Source organism: Balaenoptera musculus, chromosome 2 (genome assembly GCF_009873245.2).
Source record: "Balaenoptera musculus isolate JJ_BM4_2016_0621 chromosome 2, mBalMus1.pri.v3, whole genome shotgun sequence".
NCBI classification, from domain to species: domain Eukaryota; kingdom Metazoa; phylum Chordata; class Mammalia; order Artiodactyla; family Balaenopteridae; genus Balaenoptera; species Balaenoptera musculus.
In genome coordinates, this window is record NC_045786.1 from 154,352,577 (window position 1) to 154,373,680 (window position 21,104).

At 40.3% G+C, this 21,104-nt stretch overlaps 1 protein-coding gene across 1 annotated transcript in view; it reads right to left on the minus strand.

Moving 5' to 3' along the window:
* Nucleotides 1-10,461: 10,461 nt before the first annotated feature.
* SEL1L (SEL1L adaptor subunit of ERAD E3 ubiquitin ligase) overlaps nucleotides 10,462-21,104 on the minus strand; it is a 58,898-nt gene continuing 48,255 nt past the window's right edge. The window contains exons 20-21 of the mRNA XM_036841758.1: nucleotides 17,574-17,702; nucleotides 10,462-14,680 (exon numbers count right to left, since the gene is read on the minus strand). Of these exons, the coding sequence (XP_036697653.1) occupies nucleotides 14,471-14,680; nucleotides 17,574-17,702 (339 nt within the window). The 3' untranslated portion in view covers nucleotides 10,462-14,470. The remainder of the gene's footprint in view (nucleotides 14,681-17,573; nucleotides 17,703-21,104) is intronic.

The window sequence follows — 21,104 nt, forward strand, 5'->3', positions numbered from 1 at the left end:
CTTCCTTGCCTCTTCCAGCCTCTGGCGGCACCAGGTGGTCGTTGGCTTGTGGCTGCATCCTCACACGGACTCTCTTCTCTGTGTCTTCCCTCCTTCTGTCTGAGTCAAATTTCCCTCTGCCTTTCTCTTACAAGGGCAGCTGTCGTTGGATTTAGGGCCTGCCCCAATAATCCAGAATATCTCATCTCGAGATCCTTAACTTTTTCCAGACAAAGCCACATTCACAGGTTCCAGGGTTAAGACATGAAAATGTCTTTGGGGGGGTGCCACCATTGGACCCCCTACAATGACTAAAATATTTGGGGTGGCAGGGACATCATTTGTGTCAGTGACACAACAAGAAAGCTTGGTGTGCATTTCACAACTCACACTGCTGGTCCAGTGTACTTATTAAAGTTCTGTGATGCTTCTAGCAGTTACAATGATGTTATTGCGGAAAGCCTTGGAGCAGAACCCTCTCAGATGTGGCCTATTCCCAGAAAAGACTTTTTTTCTCCTGCATCTTCCCTCAGATGTAGCCATTTGGCGCCCTCTAGTGGAACCTGTGGGAACTTGCGGTAACTACAAAGTTCATTTTCAGAGGAAACTATTCACAGATTCAAAATGGTTAGCTAGGTGAGACATAGGGTAGAAATGAAACAACAACAAACATAACTTGGAGCGTCTATATTATAACCCAGTACAATGTACCGTCCACCCTCGAGAGAAGTGATGCCAGGCAGAGTCGGAGGAGATGCCTGCGTGTGGATTAGGGTTCTCCTCGGTCCTGCCGGGCCCTTTACGCAAAGAAAACTAATCGAGGGAGGCTACCTGCGGGAAGGAAATAGAATGAAAATGGCCGGGTATCTCCCCCGTCAATATCCCAAGAAAGGAGAGAGGCACTTTCAGTCATAAAGAGATATTTGAAAACTTCTTAGTCGTCAGTTTTTCGTAGCAATATTACTTGGAAAGACTTCTGCAAAAACCTTAAGTGAATCAATCCCCTAGCTATATTCTTTGCCAGTTTTTCATCACAGTGTTCTCATGACGGTATCCATCTCTTGGATGAAGAAAGATTTGCGTGGAAAGGCCCATTTCCCGGGTAACTGTATACATGCGGACACTTTAATACAGCACCAGCCGTCCAGGCACCCTCACCGCCCGGCCCCCTGCAGTCTGAGTGCTTCTCCGTCCTGGCACAGGGTCATGGACCTAATAAGCACCTAGGCAGTACTGAGTGGAACTGCCACTCAGAGGTTTTCTTGGTTTCTTTTCAGTGGTGGCTTACGTACTAATGTTTCCTGCTTTTCAATCTGCAAAGGGCTTTGTCACTTCCGCGAGCTGCCTCTGGTGCAGAGCTCTCCTGCCCCTGTTTCTGGGGAAGAGCCGCTCCTCTGTGGGGTGGTAGTTGTTATTCCCGGGCCCTCCGTGGGCCACACACGAAAGCGACTTCCAGACGTACTTTTCCTCTTGCTTGCCTGAGAGCTGTTTCCCAGCAGGGATTCCCCTCCCTGCGTGGGGATGGGAAGAATAGGTCAGGGAGATCAGGGAAATCTTACACCAAGCGGGTGTATCACACAGTAATAAACCCTTCAAGTACACCTGCATTTAGGCAGGTTTTCTCAAGAGCTGACTCCGGATCTTAACTGTTTTTAAAATGTTGCTTTTAAGTCCATCCACTAATTCGAACATCAATCAAATCGACTGGTGTGCCAGGCATCATGCCAAGCTCTGAGTGTACACTGGTGATTAGGACAGAAATGGTGTCTGTCCTCCAGGGATTTACCCACAGGGAGACCAAGATTAAACAAAGAGTGTAAATAATCAATGATAAGAAGTGCTATAAAGGAAAAATACCGAGGGCTGCCTAACAGGTGCACCTGATTCAATGCAGGGACAGGCAAGTCTGAGCAGAGATGGGAGGAAATTGGGCGGGGCCAAACTTGAACAAAGCCGGTATAACGAATGCAGCACATGCACATAATCCTCCATTAGCTCTAATTAATCTTTTCACTAGCTCAGCTGTTTCAGGTAAATGGATGAGGGAGGTCTTGTTCTAAATTTATAGACAGATTGGGTTGGTAGCAGTTGGGGTTAACTTAGAAGCACTGAAATCATGGCGACAGCTTTGGTCTTCAAAAGCTCCTGGAGGGGCTTCCCTGGTGGCACAGTGGTTAAGAATCCGCCTGCCAGTGCAGGGGACACAGGTTCGAGTCCTGGTCGGGGAAGATCCCACATGCCGTGGAGCAACTAAGCCCGTGTGTCACAGCTACTGAGCCCATGTGCCACAACAACTGAAGCCCGTGCGCCTAGAGCCTGTGCTCTGCAACAAGAGAAGCCACCGCAATGAGAAGCCCACACACCACAACAGAGTAGCCTCCGTTCTCAGCAACTAGAGAAAACCCGTGTGCAGCAGTGAAGACCCAATGCAGCCAAAAATTAAATAAATGAATAAATAAATTAATTTTTTTAAAAAAGTTCCTGGAGGCCATTTTAATTTTTTTTCTTTTTTTGTTAAGGCCATTTTTTAATGAAGTCCTTGAGGATGGGGCTGATGTTTGATTCATTGTGTCACCCTTGTATTCTCACAATTTATAGTAGGAGTTGTATATGGAGGAGTTATCTAGAAGCAAGTCAAACACTGATGATTTTCATAACCAATGGGCTGTTTATTTTATTTTATTTATTTTTTATTTTTTAAAATTAATTTTATTTATTTATTTTTGGCTGTGTTGGGTCTTCGTTTCTGTGTGAGGGCCCTCTCCAGTTGCGGCAAGCGGGGGCCACTCTTCATCGCGGTGCGCGGGCCTCTCACTATCGTGGCCTCTCTAGTTGCGGAGCACAGGCTCCAGACGCGCAGGCTCAGCAGCTGTGGCTCACGGGCCTAGTTGCTCCGCGGCACGTGGGATCCTCCCAGACCAGGGCTCGAACCCGTGTCCCCTGCATTAGCAGGCAGACTCCCAACCACTGCGCCACCAGGGAAGCCCCCTATTTTATTTTTTTTTAAAGAATCTTCTTTTGTTTTTAATTTTTAAAATTTATTTATTTATTTATGGCTGTGTTGGGTCTTCGTTTCTGTGCAAGGGCTTTCTCTAGTTACGGCAAGCGGGGACCACTCTTCATCTCGATGCGCGGGCCTCTCACTATCGCGGCCTCTCTTGTTGCAGAGCACAGGCTCCAGACGCGCAGGCTCAGTAGTTGTGGCCCACGGGCCCAGCCGCTCCACGGCATGTGGGATCTTCCCAGACCAGGGCTCGAACCCGTGTCCCCTGCATTGGCAGGCGGATTCTCAACCACTGCGCCACCAGGGAAGCCCTGGGCTGTCTATTAACTTCTAAGGTTGCTGATGCCATGAAGGAAAACGAACTGTGATTGTGGCAGCCTATCTCCAAGATGGACACTGTTGGTTCCTTCCCTCCCAGTCTACCCATGCCGATCCTCCAGCGGAAGGATTCCTCTGCCCACACCGCTTGAATCTGGGCTGGCCTAAGTGACTTGGTGACTCGCAGGAGGCAGTGCAAATGACATTTGGGTCTTCCAAGGCCAGGTCCCAAGAAGCCTTGCAGCAACACCAGGGCTCTTGGAATTCTTACTTTGGGGCAATTTTATGGACCCTGAGAGGGCGAGTGCCCAGCTGTTTTGGACATCTCAGCCCAGGCACCAGACATGAGTTGAAGGAGCTGTCTTGGATTTTCTGGCCCTGGAAGACGTCAAACAGGAAGAGGCTTAGGCCCCAGCCATATGGCTTCTCAAGCCATTCAAGCCACTCCAGCAGAGGCCCTAGACATGGTGGAGCAGAGTTGAGCCAACATTGGTGTGCTCTAGGTGGTCTTCATGTCTTTGTAAAAAGTTAATAAACCGAAGCCTCAATTAAATAGGAGACCAGAAGGGGATGCTCTCATGGCCTGAAACAATAGGGGAGCCCAGTGGGAAGAAGAAAGACTTCTTTCCTGGCAAGAACTTTGCCAATGAAAAAATGATGGACTCTATGTTTACTATAGCCTCCCCGACTTCCTTTTCCCCTCTATAGGAGAGTTCTCCTCCCCTCCCTGTTCAGGGATTTGCACTTGCCTTGCCATGGTTGCAGACCCCAAATTACAACTCTCTCCTGATCCCAAATAAACCCATTTTTGCTGCAGAAATAACTGGCAGTCTATTTGTTTTAGGTTAACATTTTGGTGGCCCATATGGGGACCAGAGAAGACCCCTAAAGACCATATGGCCCCAGGGCTGGTGAGCAAACAGGTGTGGTACCCACAGTTGAGCCCATTGTGCTCACTGCTTTTCTTGCCAACCTTGCAATTCGAAGGTCTTTCTTTCTCCTGGATGTGAGTTTCTGCCCCCTTTGTGTTTGAAGCTCTCCAGGCTTTATTCTGGATCTATTTTAAGGTTTCGTCCTTTCTGGTTAAGGCCTGGTTTTGTATGCGAATACTCACTGGCACTTCGGTCTGATTCTGAGATCAGACTGTTTCAACAGAAACTGAGAAGTGTCAGCCCCATCCTGTGAAACAGGGGCTGTTCTATGGCAACCGGCTGAAAAACCTTTGGCCTGGTTCCTCTGGGACCAACCTGTTCCTTAGAACTGGCTGGTATTAGGCCTGCAAGCTATTCAAGCTGCAAGATGTTTGAGATACTTGAACTGTTTAAGCTGTTTGAATTGAGTTATTTGAGCTGTTTAAGCTGTTTGAAAATTATTCTAGAGAAAAACCTCTGAGAAATGGGATCCCAGTTACCTAAATATTTTGAGGGTGCCCCCGACCCCAGGAACTCTGGCTGATTTTATGTTTAAAAAATCCACAGTTCATCCTCACGTGCATTTCTAACTAAATGGACCAACCTGACCAAAGGCAATTGAAAATATCAATGGCCATTATGGGGAACTTTTGACATCCCCAAACTTAAATTTCTTAAAAACAAACTAGACCACAATAGCTCTAAAATTTCCAGAACTGAGTAGAACACATATTTTGACTGGTATTTTGAGACTTCCTAAGTGTTATCAGGAGCCTAAAATTGCCTCTCTGCAAAATAAGATTTTAAGATTAACCGAGGCAAACAGACTTAAAGAAAGATAAGATGGCTCCCGAAGCCTCAGGCTCTTCCTTGGCTCCACCTGTGGTCCATCTTCCTGCTCCCTTCCTATGCTGCCTTCCCCCCTCTAGACCCTCAGGTTCCCCGTATTAATTCTCTTGCCAAACTTCCCTGTTTCTCCAAAACTCTTCCAGATCCCTTTTCCTCTGAACGTTATCAGAACCTTTCCCTTTAAAATGAAGACTTCTGAGGACCCAGAGGCTAAACCTTTAATTTCTATATTCCCTGGACTAAAGCTGAACTGTGAGCCATAGTCAAAGCTTTTCCCAAAGTAGCTGAAATCCTCACAGATTTGCTGAGGAATTTAATACAGCCGTTCAAACTTATCAACCTGGGTTTTCTGACTTACATACCAGCTAGTTCATACGCTTGTCAGTGAAGGCCAGGCCCAGCATTAGATGAAAACTGCTAATTGGGAACATCCTGAAAGGTCTCTAGAATTACAAGCAGGAGACCAGCCTACTAACTTACATGATCCGGCTTGGGCAATCCCTAGGTGACTTCACCGAGCAGTTCATAGGGCTTTTCCAAAGCCTGTTGATTGGAACAAAATTCAGGCTTGCACAAAAAAATCTGAACATGTTCATGATTATTACAATTGGCTTTGCATTTGTTTTTTAATTAATTAATTAATTTTTGGCTGCATCGGATCTTTGCTGGGGCGCGCGGGCTTCTCATTACGGTGGCCTCTCCCGCTGCGGAGCACGGGCTCTAGGCGTGCTGGCCTCAGTAGTTGTGGCTCGCGGGCTCCAGAGTGCAGGCTCAGTAGTTGTGGCCCACGGGCTTAGTTGCTCCGTGGCATGTGGGATCCTCCCGGACCAGGGCTCGAACCTGTGTCCCCTGCACTGGCAGGCGGACGCTCAACCACTGCGCCACCAGGGAACAATTGGCTTTGCATTATTTTTAAAGAAAATTCTAGTCTTCCTTCAGATGCTGATTCCATCCTGGTAGCTTTTAACTCTAACTTTATTAATGGGCTGAACCAGGATCTTTCCCTTCTAGTAAAAAGGACCGAGATGGAATGGAAAACGATGTCTACTCTAGACTTGGTTACTCTGCCAAACCAGCTCTCTCCCACTCTCCCGCCTGAAAGGGAGACTGACAAAATTCTTAATCTTCACCTCCAACAAATGAAGGCTCCTAAATGAAACCCAAAGCCTCCTAAGTTTTTGCTATTATTGCAAAGAGCCAGGACATTGGAAAAGAGATTGTTACAAATTTAAGTACTTAGGCACCTTCAGCCTGTTAACTAGCATTTGTGACATCCTCCCGATTCTCAGTGACGGGGCTCCACAGAACTACAGGAACTCTTCCCAATCCTCCCTCTTAATCAGCTTGAAGAAACATTTCCCCCGACTGGGAATGAAGTTTTTCCAGTCCTAACTGACACTGGAGCCACACTCTCGGTGCTCAGCCCCACTACTATATGGGATTGTTTCCCTAATTTCTCTTTCTGATCTTTCGTTGTTAGTGTACAGGAATGCAAGAGATTTCTGTGCATTAATTTTGTATCCTGCAACTTTACCAGATTCATTGATGAGCTCTAGTACTTTTCTGGTAGCATCTTTAGGATTTTCTATGTGTAGTGTCATGTAATCTGCAAACAGTGACAGTTTTACTTCTTTTCCAACTTGGATTACTTTTCAACCCCAGTACTATAAAGCAGCCCCCTCCTTGGAGTACTAAAACGGTTCAGGGAATTCCCTGGCAGTCCAGTGATTAGGACTCGGCACTTTCACTGCCGTGGCCCTGGGTTCAATCCCTGGTCAGAGAATTAAGATCCCACAAGCTGCGTGGCATGGCGAAAAAAAAACCCAACAAAAACCTAGTTCAGATACTGGGGATCTCTAATGAACCTTAAGAGGTTTCAGTCTCTAAAGCTTTTCTCTTTCGTTTAGGCCCTTTGAGAGGTACACACCCTTTTCTCCTTAGTTTCTCTGCCCCTAGCCATTTACTACACTGAGATTTGTTAGGGAAGTATCATGCTGGAATTTCTTTCTCCCAAAAGGATAAAATAATTCTAGAACTTGATAATAGCCATCAAAGCAGCCAACCAGTGAACTCAATGACCCTTTGACATCTCTGGACCCTTGCTCCATCTCTGATGCTACTAGACTGATTCTGGAAACACTGATAATTTGTCCCTATTGAATCAGCTACCACACGCCTTGTGGGCAAAATCTCCAACTGATATGGGCAAATTTCGCAGCCCATCTCCCATCAAGATTCAAATAGATCCTTCAAAACTTCTTCCCAGAATTTATCAATATCCTATAAAGAAAGAAGCCCTTCAAGGCATAAAGCCTGTAGCAGAAGATTACAAGGCTCAAGGCCTCATAATCCATTGTACTACCCCCTGTAATACCCTGCTCTCCTTCTCAAGTCTCTTCACAGGAAGACAGCCTCCACTTCCTAAAGCTTTTAGCCTTAAAGGGATATAAGGTCACCAAAGAAAAATTGCAGTTTGCTCAAACCCAGGTTCGATATTTAGGGCATCTGATATCAGAACAGGAAATACACCTAGATCCAGATGGACTTCATGGTGACCTAAGTTTTCCAAAACCCAAAACTGAGTGCCAACTGCGAGGTTCTCTCAGGCTAGCTGGTTATTGAAAAAAATGTCTACTCAATTGCTTTTGGCATTTAAAACCTCCAAGGGCTGGCTAGACCTTAATGACCATCCAGTGCAAGCAGCCTCTTGATAAAATGAGCAGTTTGCCCAAGACCATCCTCTCACCGTGAGGACTAGAGCCCAGTCCAGAGCTTTCCCCCCCTTGCTATGGCATCCTTCCTTTCTTCCTTTGCATTTCAGCGCCATTCACTGGGGGCAGAACTGATCCCTAATCTCTTTTATGAAGGGATTAGGCAACTCAGGAGGGTCAACGGGAGAACCTGTTGGGAATGCAAGACCCAACTATAGGCCATGGAGGTTGTGTATGGGTCCATCCCTGTGCATCTGTCCAATTTGTCATCGTGACCCTGGCACTGGAATAGTGACTCGTAATTAAAAAGCCCCTTTCATTAGTGGCCGTAGGTCTACTGGGATGCAGTGTAGTTTTTCTGTAGCTAAGGCTGGGGTTTCGTCCCAGTTCACAGGCCTTTCTTCTACTTCACTGCTTTAACGTATAAATGTCCAGTTCCTAGCTTACTTCACTATGCCCGGTGAGACCTAATAGGTTCCTTCTTTGGTTTCGTGAACTTGAGTACAAAAAGCATTAGCTATGCAGTTTTAATTACTTTTAAGCCTTAAATGAGTGATGAAATATAAATACCAATTAACACATCTAAGGCTTCTTCAATTACTTTTTTCCTTGCCTTTGAAATAATAAAGGCTGTTGTTCACAGCTCCAGTGTGGACAGTTCCATTTACAGCATTTATTTCATCTAGAGTCAAAATAGGGACTGTAGGGAAACCAGTGTGCTGTTCTCACCTCTGTCCTGGCAGTAAATTTCCATGCATCGTGTAAGATGCTACCAGCCAAAGAACATTGTCCAAACAGTATGCAAAAGGAAATAGCATCTGTGTAGGTTGAAGAAAATTCAAGTCAATTCTTTACTAGTACAAGGGAAACAAGACCAGCTGGATGATTCCCTCCACTTCCTCCCCCTCCTCTCTTGCACAATCGGGATTAGTTTCTCTTTGTCTCAAAAAAATTTCATTTAGAACAAAACGATTCAATTAATCAAATTTTCCTAAGGAAAAAAAAATTTAGGCAACGCATGGGTGAAGAGTGGGGAAAGCCAGATGCACAAACTCTGAAACTCACAGCTGTGCTTTCACATCCTGAAATAAATCTGTTTCCAAGAATGGAGGTTTCTGTTGTTCACCTTTAAATCTTGAATCATGTAAAACTCAGTGACAACTTCATTTTCAAAGTCAGAATCCTTGTTTAGGATACTTAAATCTCATATCTAATACTTAGAAGACTTATGAGAAATTCTTTTCAATCCTGAGAGGCTAAATAAAAGAGTTCTCTCGGGAGGGAGAGAGAAGGCAAAAGGAAACTGGATTGAGCAAAACCAGAAAATATTTATATGAATGGTCTCAAGTCAATTAACTAACCATATTCTACTCAACTTACATAAGAAAAAAATCACGTGCGGTTTTTGTAAGTGGGATTTAATACACAATTCAGCATTAACACTAGGTCGTTTAAAATAAATTAATCCAGACTGAAAACATTTGGCCACTAGGAAAACCAGAGTTCTGCTCAAGGTTGTTCAATCTGATGGCTTTCTAAGTAGTGGTGGAAATGACATGGGAAGAAATATACAAGATCCGTTAATGCAGAAGCATCTCCTTTTGAACTGGTAGATTATAAAGCTCATTTTGTTTTTTACTTGACTCTTCAAGTATTTGGAAAATATCCAAAAAGTAAAAAAATCTTCCTTCTCCTGTTTTTTTTTTTTTTTGTAGTTTCTACTACAGAAACTATTTCTAATTTTTTACTTGCATATATTTATGTATATGTTGCGACACAGTATAAGCAAATTTCAAGGTTAGTGTAGCCAATCAAAATTAGTGTCATAAAGGTAAAAGGGAGAGGCTGTTTCTCATCAAGTTGCATCCAGTGAAGACCAAGGACTCATTTTAATGACTTGTCAGAAAGGCGCTAACTGGTCAATAGGCATCACACCCAACTCCAGGTTGAATGATCAAACTGCTGTTACAGCTCCGATGTCCAACTTCCTCAAAACTTTTATTTTAGTCAAGGTCAGTCAAAGTCATCTTGGGTGGCTGACTATGCTCCCAGAAGTAAAATTTGAGACCCAATTTCTCCACTTGCCACAATCTGCATCATCCACACTGTTTCAAGGATCTGATGCTTCTAAGATCAACATTTTAACTCCATTTCTTTTGAGTTGGCTGCTAGGAAGTTAGGGCCAGATTTGTAGCCTGGTTCTAACATGCATTTTGTGTACAAAGTTCACTCCTGAGTTAATACTGTTTTCTCCTTTGTTTCCCCTTTACTTACTTATCCTACGTAAATTTCATGGTGTTGCACCGTTATGTAGCTCTGTAAGCCCTCCTAAAAACTTTCTGGGAAAAGGCAATGCATAAACAAACTTTAGCTAAGTTTTACCATAATCAGGATAACAGTGAATACGCATACTATATATCACAGGCTGATTCAGGTCAAAGATCTCAGAGATTTAAAAAGGGAAACATTTCTTAGCAAATTCATATTCTGTAGGATAAAATTCAACTTATAGAAATCTGAATTTCAATAGTTAAAAGTAAATGTAAGATGGATTCAAACTGCCTCTAATGAATGCTTTCCAGAAGTTTCTGAATTTCCAAAAAAGTTCATGAAAAAATTGAAAGATTCAGGTTTTAAAAAAAGTTTGCCTGGAGAGGTGCCTGGCCATGGTACGTTATAGCATACAGGATAACCAGAGGTGGAATCTTTATTTCACAGGTTTCAAGATACAGTACAAAACGAATCTGTACATCTCTCTATTAACAGGATTTGTTTACACAATTATATTACACTTCACCAGCCTTTATACTGAATTTAATTAAATACAAAATAAATTTACAAAAAGTCTACCATGGTGTTCTTTCCAATGCCAGCTTACGGTCTTTTAAAACGTTTCCTAAATATTGATAGTGGTTACACCTTGATCGTATCAATATTATGTGGGTTTTTTTTTTTTAATCAAAGAGAATAGTGTCATCTTGTTATTCCAAACAGGAAAACCGGTGCATGTGAAGTGACTCCCCGCACACAACCAAGACATCCTTCTCATGCACACATCAGGTTTTTACTTGTGCAAACAGTCACGTTAAAAATACAAATCATTTTTACTTGGAATATTTTCAATTTTCTTGAAATACCAAGTGGAAGGAGAAATTTAGCTTCTTTTCAAGGACTACTACACATTTAAAAATCAGGTAGTGCCTCTGACAATATGATATTCAGAAATTTTGTATTTTCATTTATATTTAAGAGCAATGACTGATGAAAAGTATTTTTGTGAAAATAGAAGTTTCTTTTGCTTTATTTCTTGCACAGTTGTAGTCAAAATATTGTATAACATAATTAAATTCACTTTCAAAACAAACACTGTTATTGGGACAAATGTAGCCCACATTGCTCTTCCTGGTAGGTAAAGGGGCTGTTTCTCTGAAGCATTTTTTGTTTTGAAATGTGCATGTGAAATGTTAGTCCAAACCTCTGAAAAAGGTTTTTTGCAGATGTAGCTAGACAATATAATACACATGCTACACACATGAAGAGCTGTGGTCTTCATTTATAGGCTTGCATGCATACTTCCAAAACACTGGTTTGAAGAACAAACATGAGGAGCAAAGAAAGGGAGAAAAAAAAAGCTTATACAAAATATTTAAGTTTCCTGGAGGCAACAGCAGCTCCTTAATTAAATAAAGCAACAGATCATGGCCAGATCACCAGCAGAAGTTTCTACAACTTCCCAATGGTACAGAGATAAAATGGCTTAGCAGTAAAACTCTCACAAATTAACCTTATATGCAGAAGGGTAACACATCCTCAACAGTATTAAGATTAATGACTCACAAGTTCATCTAAATGCTAAATAATAATGAATTTTGAAAAAAAGAAACCTTTTGGTTTATTTTTCTGTGCCATTGGATATTAACCAAAAATAAGATAAGCCTTACCCAGAATACAGAAACAAAAGCTCCAAAAACAAAAAGGAAAAAAAAAAAAAAACCAAACCCCAAACCCCAATGCTACCTTTGTTAACATAAAACAAAAAGCAAAACAGTTAGTCTCAAGACTCTGGAACAGTTGACTAACCAACAAACCAAATGCACAAGAGAATAGAAGCTAAGTAGAGTACTACTGTCATCACCTTGGAAGGCAGGAAGACAGACTATAAAAGGGATTGGGAGAGAAGGGCTACCACGGAGAAATGAAGCCGTACTCTATCTGCTAGCTCTAAATTCTAACATTAAAACTCCTGAATCCTGGAGTTAGTTTAATGTCACTGACATTAACTAGCTTTAGTTACTGTCATTTTATTCAAATGGATGCCATTTGATTAGGTAGGTATTGAGCATTATTTTAGGAGAAACACCAAACCCAGTTCCTATTTGCTTAGGTATCATGTCCCTTGTACAGAATGAAAAAGGGAGCAAAGTATTTTGAGACAGTCTTTAAATGAAGCCATAGGAACTAAGTTATTTTAAATTTACCATTCAAATTTCCAGTAGCAAATGACCCAGGGTAAAACAGGAGGTGGACAAAAGCCAAGAAAAAGATCTATTTGGAAGATTAATAAAAAGGACATGGCTAGTGGTACACTAACGGGAAGTTATTGCCTGGAGAACAAGACCACATTTTCCCATCTGCCTCTGGGTAGTGCACACTGCTTTAAGAAATGTTTTTTCAAAGTACTAACAGAGGGAAGTAAAGATAGAGATAAGAATGCTGCTAAACGAAAAATGAGGTGGATGGTAGAAAAACATGGTAGTTTAGTTGTTAAAGTTTTAAATAAATTAAAACAGTTCCTTCGAAATGAAGCGTGGCTGCTATTGTGGGTCATACTTATTTTGAAGGTTGGGGGAGAACAGGCAGGGGTGAAGACACCAACATACTGTACCGACTGTACTCTAATCTCTAATGTAAGAGATCAAACAAGTCTTAATATTTACATGAGCTGCCCAAAGCAACATTACACTTCTGAGGGTAAAATTTCCTACCTTTCAGATCTGCATTTATACATATGGTTCTCGCTGTCACCACCTCTTCCTATTTAGAAGCAATTATCTAGGAGGAAAGTTTGCTTACCAGGTTTCTCATAATACTCTAAACACCAAAAAAGCACACTACTTCACATTTAGAGCCTTCATGTTCATTACAGACTAATTCACTCTAGTTCTAAATACAATCTCTACTTCAAAAACCAAAGTCTTACAACTCTTCAAGTTTTCTGGCAGATGAGGGGTTATGGAAAAAGAGTATGAAGATTAATATAAACAGACTGAGGTCAGCAGGCACAGAAAGCCTGCTCAGACACTAAGAGGGCCTCAGACCAGATACAGGCTGGTGAACGCTGCCATCTGACAACAAAAAGGAATACAAATTTGGTTGAAGTTTTCATTTTTTCATTTGTGGTATGTGACCTTCTCTGTTTTCTTTGTTGTTGCTGTCGTTGTTGTTCTCCGTAGTACTTAACCAGACAATTCTGAAGTGTAATAGCCTTGATTTTCCTGATGTTAACAGTGGGAGGGTGGTGAATACGAAAGCTAAGCAAGTGGTTGATCTTCTACTGTAACATCAAACTGCAGAAATAAAAATCTCCCTGAACAGTACAAACAGGCTTTGGCTTTCCTCAACCACTGATTTTAATGCATCTCAGATTCTCTGAGTGTTAGTACTGTAATGGTAGTCACTGTATGCCATAGCTTGGCAACAATATTTCATATTTTAAAAATTCAGGAGGGTGGTCTGTTCTTTTGCAATAAGAAATGCAAAGTAAAATAAATCCTGGGAACAAATGCTTCAACTTTTTGGAAAGTGTGTCTGTGATCCTGGTACCCCACCCAGAGTTCTTCAATATTGTTTTCTAATCTCTCCCCTTTAGTCCATCCTCTGGCTTCCAGATAAAGGCTCTGTATACTCAAAACAAACAAGCAAATTACATTGAGTAATTTGGGGCAAGTTCACGTGTTAGCTCAAGAAGTCAGTTCACAATGTTTTCTATATATTCCATTCCAAGGAAATGAAGTTCACATAAAACTCTTTAACATTGCCTTTCAGTCTTTGAAGGAGAGAAGTATGGTATAAAGTATGACAATCACCAACAGTAGGAAACCTCCCAACCTTGCCTTTTAAAGTAACAAATATGCTGAATATGTATACTTGCATGTGGCCTGGTAAAAGTTCCTCGGTTATCGCAGTTCTGAAACACTTTGAAGACTTTTTTTTTTTTATAACTTAAAAGGCAAGTTCTATTTTCAGACTTTCAAACACGTTAAGGTTAAATTTGCAACTAACTGGGTTTTCCTTTTTACATCGATCAGTTTTTAGTGTCGACGCATGAGACCTTAAAGATGGTTGACAGAACTTATGCACATTGAAAGAATGACCAAAAGGACCCAAGAAAGATAGTTGGACACAGCAGACATTACCTTGAGTGTCTCACATGTTTCCAGGAAAAAAAAAGGGGGGGGCAGGGGAGCCACTGAGAGTTGTTATTCCATACGGCACTGAAACGGACATTCAACTCAGTTTAGGTAAGAGTTACTTATCCCTGAAAATAAAGGCATCAGATTCTAAGCAGCTTTAGGAATTCAATGCTTCCTTGTGCCTCTTCCAGGAGGTGGCCACTGATCCAAAGTCCTAAATCAAATGCAAGTGTTTTTGGTAAACGATTTCCTTGTTTGTCACTGGTCAAGGCTGGCCGCCGTGGGTCACTGTGGTGGTTGCTGCTCGGGCGGTCCCTCCTGCTGTGGTGGTGCTGGCCGTGGCCCGGGAGGCCTGGGGACAGGCATGTCCTGGTGCTGCCTCTGCCTGTAAGCGATAACTGTCCCCAACAGCAATGCGATGATGGTCATGAGGTAAAGGTCCCACTCAGGTCCCAAAAGCTGGTCCATATCAAGCTGGGTGAACAGATCTCGAAGCTTAATGAGAAAAGTATAAAAATCATTATGATCATTAAAATGTAATAGAAGTAGCTAGGAAAGTTACATCACAGATTAGAGATAAATACAGAATTTATTAAATCAGTTGGTTTTAGTAACATTTTGCAATGTGTGCCAAAAAAAAAAGGGTTTTACTAAACACAGAACTACCATATGACCCAGCAATTCCACTCCTGGGTATATATCCGAAAAAACAGAAACACTAATTCTAAAAGATACATGCACCCCAATGTTCACAGCAGCATTATTCATAATTGCCAAGATGTGGAAGCAACCTAAGTGTCCATCAACAGATGAATGGATAAAGAAGACGTGGTACATGTATACACAATGGAACATTACTCAGCCATAAAAAAGAAAGAAATTTTGCCATCTGCATCAAAATGGATGGACTTGGAGGGCATTATGTTAAGTGAAATAAGTCAGACAGAGAAAGACAAATAGTGTACGATATCACTTATATGCAGAATCTAAAAAATACAACAAACTAGTGAATATAACAAAAAAGAAGCAGGCTCAGATACAGAGAACAAACTAGTGGTCATCAGTGGGGAGAGGGAAGAGGCGGAGGGGCAATATAGGGGTAGGAGACTAAGAGGTACAAACTATTAGGTATAAAATAAGCTACAAGGATATATCATACAACATGGGAAATATAGCCACTATTTTATAACTATAAATGGAGTATAACCTATAAAAATTGTGAATCACTATATTGTACACCTGTAACTCTATAGTACTGTATATCAACTATACTTCAATTAAAAAAAATAAAAATAAAAATAAAACCCACCAGACTTTAACAAAGGATCCAATCTAATAAAATTAAGGACAAAACAAGACAAAAAATTAAAGACAATGAGTTCAACTGAAAAAAAAAGAAAGTTTTAAAAGCCTTCAACTGAAACTCAAAATAATGTCTGAGGACCAGAGTTATTAATTCTTAACAGCTGACTATATAAGGTATCTAATATGGTTCCTTTCCATCAGTAACCTAATGCACTGATTTCCAACCATTTTTCACAGGAAATATTTGAAACAAACACTGGGGACAATGGAGGACCAAGGGTGGGTGGAAATCAGTATCTTGACACACCTCACCTATAACCTATTTTTAGTGATGACACACTAGCTAAAAAGCTCTCTTCTAATGAAAGCAGGGCTATTTTACTACTTCTCTCATGTAATTGAAAATGACAGGAATTCAGAAGTTTAATAGCTGAACAAATAATGCTTTTTAGTTAGGATTTAACTAAATATTTAACTGAAATTGAACTTAAAAGTTATTTTCTTCATCTATGATGTTTTAATCATTTTAATGTCACTTAAGTTATTCCTGGTATTTTCTGACTGCTACTTACCCACAAAGAAAGTAAATATGGGGCATAATCCTTTATGTTTAAATAAAATTACATTTAAAAGGTCCCCCTAATACATATTTGTAGGTACAGGTGCTAAAATTTTTCTGGAAAAAAAATTATAACAAACTATTAACTGTGTTCCCTGGGGTGGGACCTGCAATAGTAGACTTTGTTTTTCTGTATTGTTTGACTTTCTTACCATCAATACTTATTACTCTTTTTTTTTTTTTTAAAGTTGGAATATCTAGGTGGTAGGATTACGGGGCATTTTATTGTTTTCTTGAAACTTCTGTATAAAACACAACAACTTAACATGGTGTATTACATGACCAAATCCTAGACTGTAATCAGTAGTTTATTAGTAATAAAAACTGTGAGAGACAAGGGTCTGAAATAGTCCTCAGAGAGAAAGAGCAGGTGGCCACCCTGTTAGCTTTTCAGTTAAAGGAACAAAGATCCTTTGAGTTAACGGAGCGTACAGCATTCCCTGGCTCACGCTACTGAACAATTATAAATTTGACATTACAAATGTATAAGCAATCAAGAGGACAGAGGCCAACATCTCCAGCCCTCTGGAGCCCTATACGTGGAGGACCTCAGTGCACGGGCTAGGGTTGCAAAAGGGAGAAGTTGTCGAATTTCTCTTTATAGATGCTGAAGCAGCATGGACTAAATTTACATCTGTGTAACAAAGAGGGAAAGCCCCTTCCGGAATCTAGTGCTGAAATGGTGCACAACTTGTTCTGAAAGATGTTAACAAAAGGTTGAAACAGCATCCTTTTCTGGTCTGGCGTGAATTAAAGTTAAATAGCCCTTCTTTCTGCATACATTTTAGGACTTTCAGAGTTAAATGCTGTACCAGTGAATCCATTAGGAGGAACGACAGGTACTGTAAACAAAACAGAAAACTGGAGAACCCAAGAGCACCAACATTGTGTTGGTAACTAGAGTTGGTAGTTTTGAACTACCTACTCCTAGCAAACTCCTAGCAAAGTTCTACCATTAAGCATATTTAAATAATTCAAGGTATTTCTAGGAAACATAGTTCCAGTGGTATTTTTAACATGTTCCACTATCAGAAGAATCTGAAATACAACAGCCTGGGCTGGTTCTCAGGTTCTACTTCTTCTTCCCATGTCTTAAATTCTCTTTTTAAGGGGCTGGTCTGAGTCACTGCTAGGCAGTCATCTGATTTAATGTTTACTGAATTTAGTTAACTACTATTTCAAATTGCCATGGTTTAGTCTCAGTTTTCCCTAAACCAGAAAACATCTGCACCAATGAAAAATGCTTTAGCACTGGAACCATTGTCAAATGTTACCTGGGAACTGTTAAGTGCTTTGTGGCTACACTCATCCCTCACCTGATGAGGTCCCTTCATCTGGGAAGAAGGAAAGAGACCAGACACTTGCAGGTCCTTCCTCCCCTCCCCCAACTTTGCAAAAACGTAACTGTGGACTGAGAAGGTTACATCATTTGTATTTTAGTTAAAAGAGGCATGGACCACTTACATTTGTTTCCCGTATGTACTGCAAGAAATAGACAATACCCAATTTGCAGAGTGCTAGGAAGACTGGTACTTGTGCATCTGGGCTGGCTTCGGCTGCCATGTCATAAAAACGTTTTGCAAGGTGAATATCCTATAACACAGGTAGCAAACCAAAGTTCATTTCTTGTTAAACTAAGTAAAAATAATTACTATTTATATATTAGGAAAGTTTATTTTACCTTTCAAGTTTCATTTTAAAATTTCCCTTACGTAAAGAAAAAAACCCAAGCTTTAATTAGGTAAAATTTGTTTAATTATCTAACTGCTTAATTTTGACAAACTTAGCTGAAAAATTTAAAAGTTAACTTGTGTTCCCCTGATCTGACATCCCACTTGCTGTGCAGATACGGTGGACACAGTGGATACCTGTGGATACGGTGGATACCTATGCATAACACTGTTAACCTGGAGACTTCCAGGGGTGACCTGTAAGTCTCAAGTTAATATTTTCCTACTTATAACCAGTCAGTGTAAGCAATTCCTGGTTTCAGTCTGCAACAGTGATCTTCAAACTGGGGTAGACATACTCAAAGTTTTCCAAGGGGTGCATGCATGGACAGTGTTAAGGGACTCGCATCCTGTGTTTTCCTGTCTTAGATGTATTTCTATAAAGGGCGAAACAAGTCATTACTAATTTTGGCCCAGGTTGGAGTGCTCTGCATTCAGATAAGTGGTAGAATGGGATGGTGGGAGGTGCAAAATTCTCATTTAACAACCTCACTTCTCCCGTCCCCTGACTACTGTCAAAGAATACCAAACTCATAGGTAAGAATTCCATGAGACATGGGAAAGAAAGGCTAAACATTAAGACTGACTTTTTCTACATATTTAAATATAAGCAGTTACTTTCAGCTATTCTCTATACTTGTCCCTAAGGTGAATCTTTTTAGTTAAAAAGAAGAGCACCGGACTTCCCTGGTGGCGCAGTGGTTGAGAGTCTGCCTGCCACTGCAGGGGACACGGGTTCGAGCCCTGGTCTGGGAAGATCCCACATGCCGCGGAGCAACTAGGCCCGTGAGCCACAACTACTGAGCCTGCGCGTCTGGAGCCTGTGCTCCGCAACAAGAGAGGCCACAACAGTGAGAGGCCCGCGCACCGCGATGAAGAGTGGCCCCCGCTTGCCGCAACTAGAGAAAGCCCTCACACAGAAACGAGGGCCCAGCACAGCCAAAAATAAATAAATAAATTAAAAAAAAAAAAAAAGAAATGTACTAGGATCTAAAAGATTAAAAAGAAAAGCTTGAATTTTAATTTGAATAAAACAAACAAAAAAACAAAACAAACAAAAAAAAAAGAAGAGCACCTTCAAATGAAAGTAACAGTATGGTCAGTGTCTTTGACTTTTTAAAAAATGTAACAAATTTTATTTGTAGTCATATTTTTCAAGATCATGCATCAAACTTTATGTGATCCGCAGACTCTGCGTGGATGATTCAATAGGGTAACTAAATCTTATCTATCAATCAAATCCTGAATTACTTATTCCAATTATAACCAATCCTCATCTTGTTTAATACTTAATATTTTTCTATCTATACTGGATGCTGGACTGATTAGCTTTTAGAGTATGAGTATCTCTTTTATTTAAAAAAACAGAAAACAAATAAGAAAAGGTGATCATAATGTCTTATAAAAACTAATGAAACTATCCTGATTTTTATACATGATTAATTATTCTTAAAAGCTGAATCCCAGGGTTCCCTCCCCTAATGCTAATCAAAGGAATTCTGTGCCTTTTATCATAGTCTTTATTCATAAGAATTTGTATAAGCTTTACATTACAAATTAAATTATGATGAGAAAAGCACACTGATTTTCTTGTTTTACAGCCTATTATAAAAACAGACTGTTAGTTATATGACTTTAATTCTGATTGTCTTTAGCAAATTATTACTAAATGTATAGAAACCATAACTTATGTATAATCTTTACATTAGGCATCAAACCCATATTACTTTTATTTGAATTAATAAACAAAGTCAGACTTTCTGATAGACACTAAGTCTGATTTGGCTGACTGATCTTACAATGCAGGGAGGCTTCAACAACTATGTTACATGGCAGAGATCATCCACGAACTGAACGCACTCAGCCTGCAGCTCCAGATTCTTGATAAAACTATACTCAAGTATCTAATACTAATATAAATGTAAAATATCAAAACTTACATGTTGGAATTAAAATACTCAAGTCTAATAAAATAAAAAAGCACTTTGACAAAAAACAGTGCATTAACAAAATGAAATGAACAACCTTCTAGATTTAAAAGCACATAAGGTCACAAAGTGTCTCTAAGTGACTGAATGAGCAAGGAGTATCATTAGCTATTGATAAGCCTTGGGAAAGCCTTTTAGACATTACTCCCAGAAACTGAGAAAGTATGAGTCCAGTGATCAGGGAACACCTCCTTTTGCAAGTCTCTAGTTTCCAATTCTTTGCTTTCAACAGAACTGAACAGGGGCTTAACCAAGTTAACAAGTGACAGATCATTAGAAATAATTTTAATGACAGATCAGTCTGATTTTTGGCATATGTTATGGACTAAATGTTTGTGTCTCCCCAAAATTCATATGTGAAACCCTACTCCCTAATGTGATGGTATGAGGAAGTGAGGCCTTTGAGAGGTAATTAGGACTGGATGAGGTCATAAGGGTAGAGCTCTCATGAACGGAATTAGTGTCCTTATCAGAATCCCTAAAGAGCTTGCTGCTTCTCTCTCGCTCTTTCCTCTTGAGAGGACACAGAGAGAGGAGGGCCTTCACCAGACACCAAATCGGCTGGCACCTCGATCTTCAACTTCCCAGTCTCCAGAACTGTGAGAAATAAATGTCTGTTGTTCAAGCCACTGCGCTATAGTATTGTCACCACAGCCCAAACTACCAAGACAGCATATAACTCTAAAGCAGTTTAAAGAATTAAGTGACCTTACTATAATAAAATTCTTCCCATTTCCATATACTTATTTACGTGCACAAGGTTCCAGTCATATATTTATAAAATGAAAACAAGAATTAATGGTAAACCTATTCCACGATACTTAGGCTAATTTTTAAAAATGCTCTATTCATCTCATTAAAAAATACATTTTCAATAATTACCACAAAAAGTAAAATTTTATCAAATTTTATAATATCATGAGGTTGATGAGAACAACAGTATATAAATAACTGACCAACTATGGCTAATAATATCTCGAGAATTTTTCTTAATACTTATGAGCCTATAATCATAGGAAATAAAATTCAAATTTGAATTTATACACTTTTTTGTTTCAGATAAGCATGATCAGTGATCAGTACATTACACTGGTATACAATTCTGTGGGAATAACGGACTAAAATATAAATTCAAGGAGAAAAGGAAAAGATACTATCTTCATTTAACAAATTTGCTGTGTATTTAAAAAAAAATTAATAATGGAGTTATCAAATTGTTTTGGTATTTAAAGTCATTTAGTCATTTTATTTATAAAAATGTTAGTGGTTAAAATAGC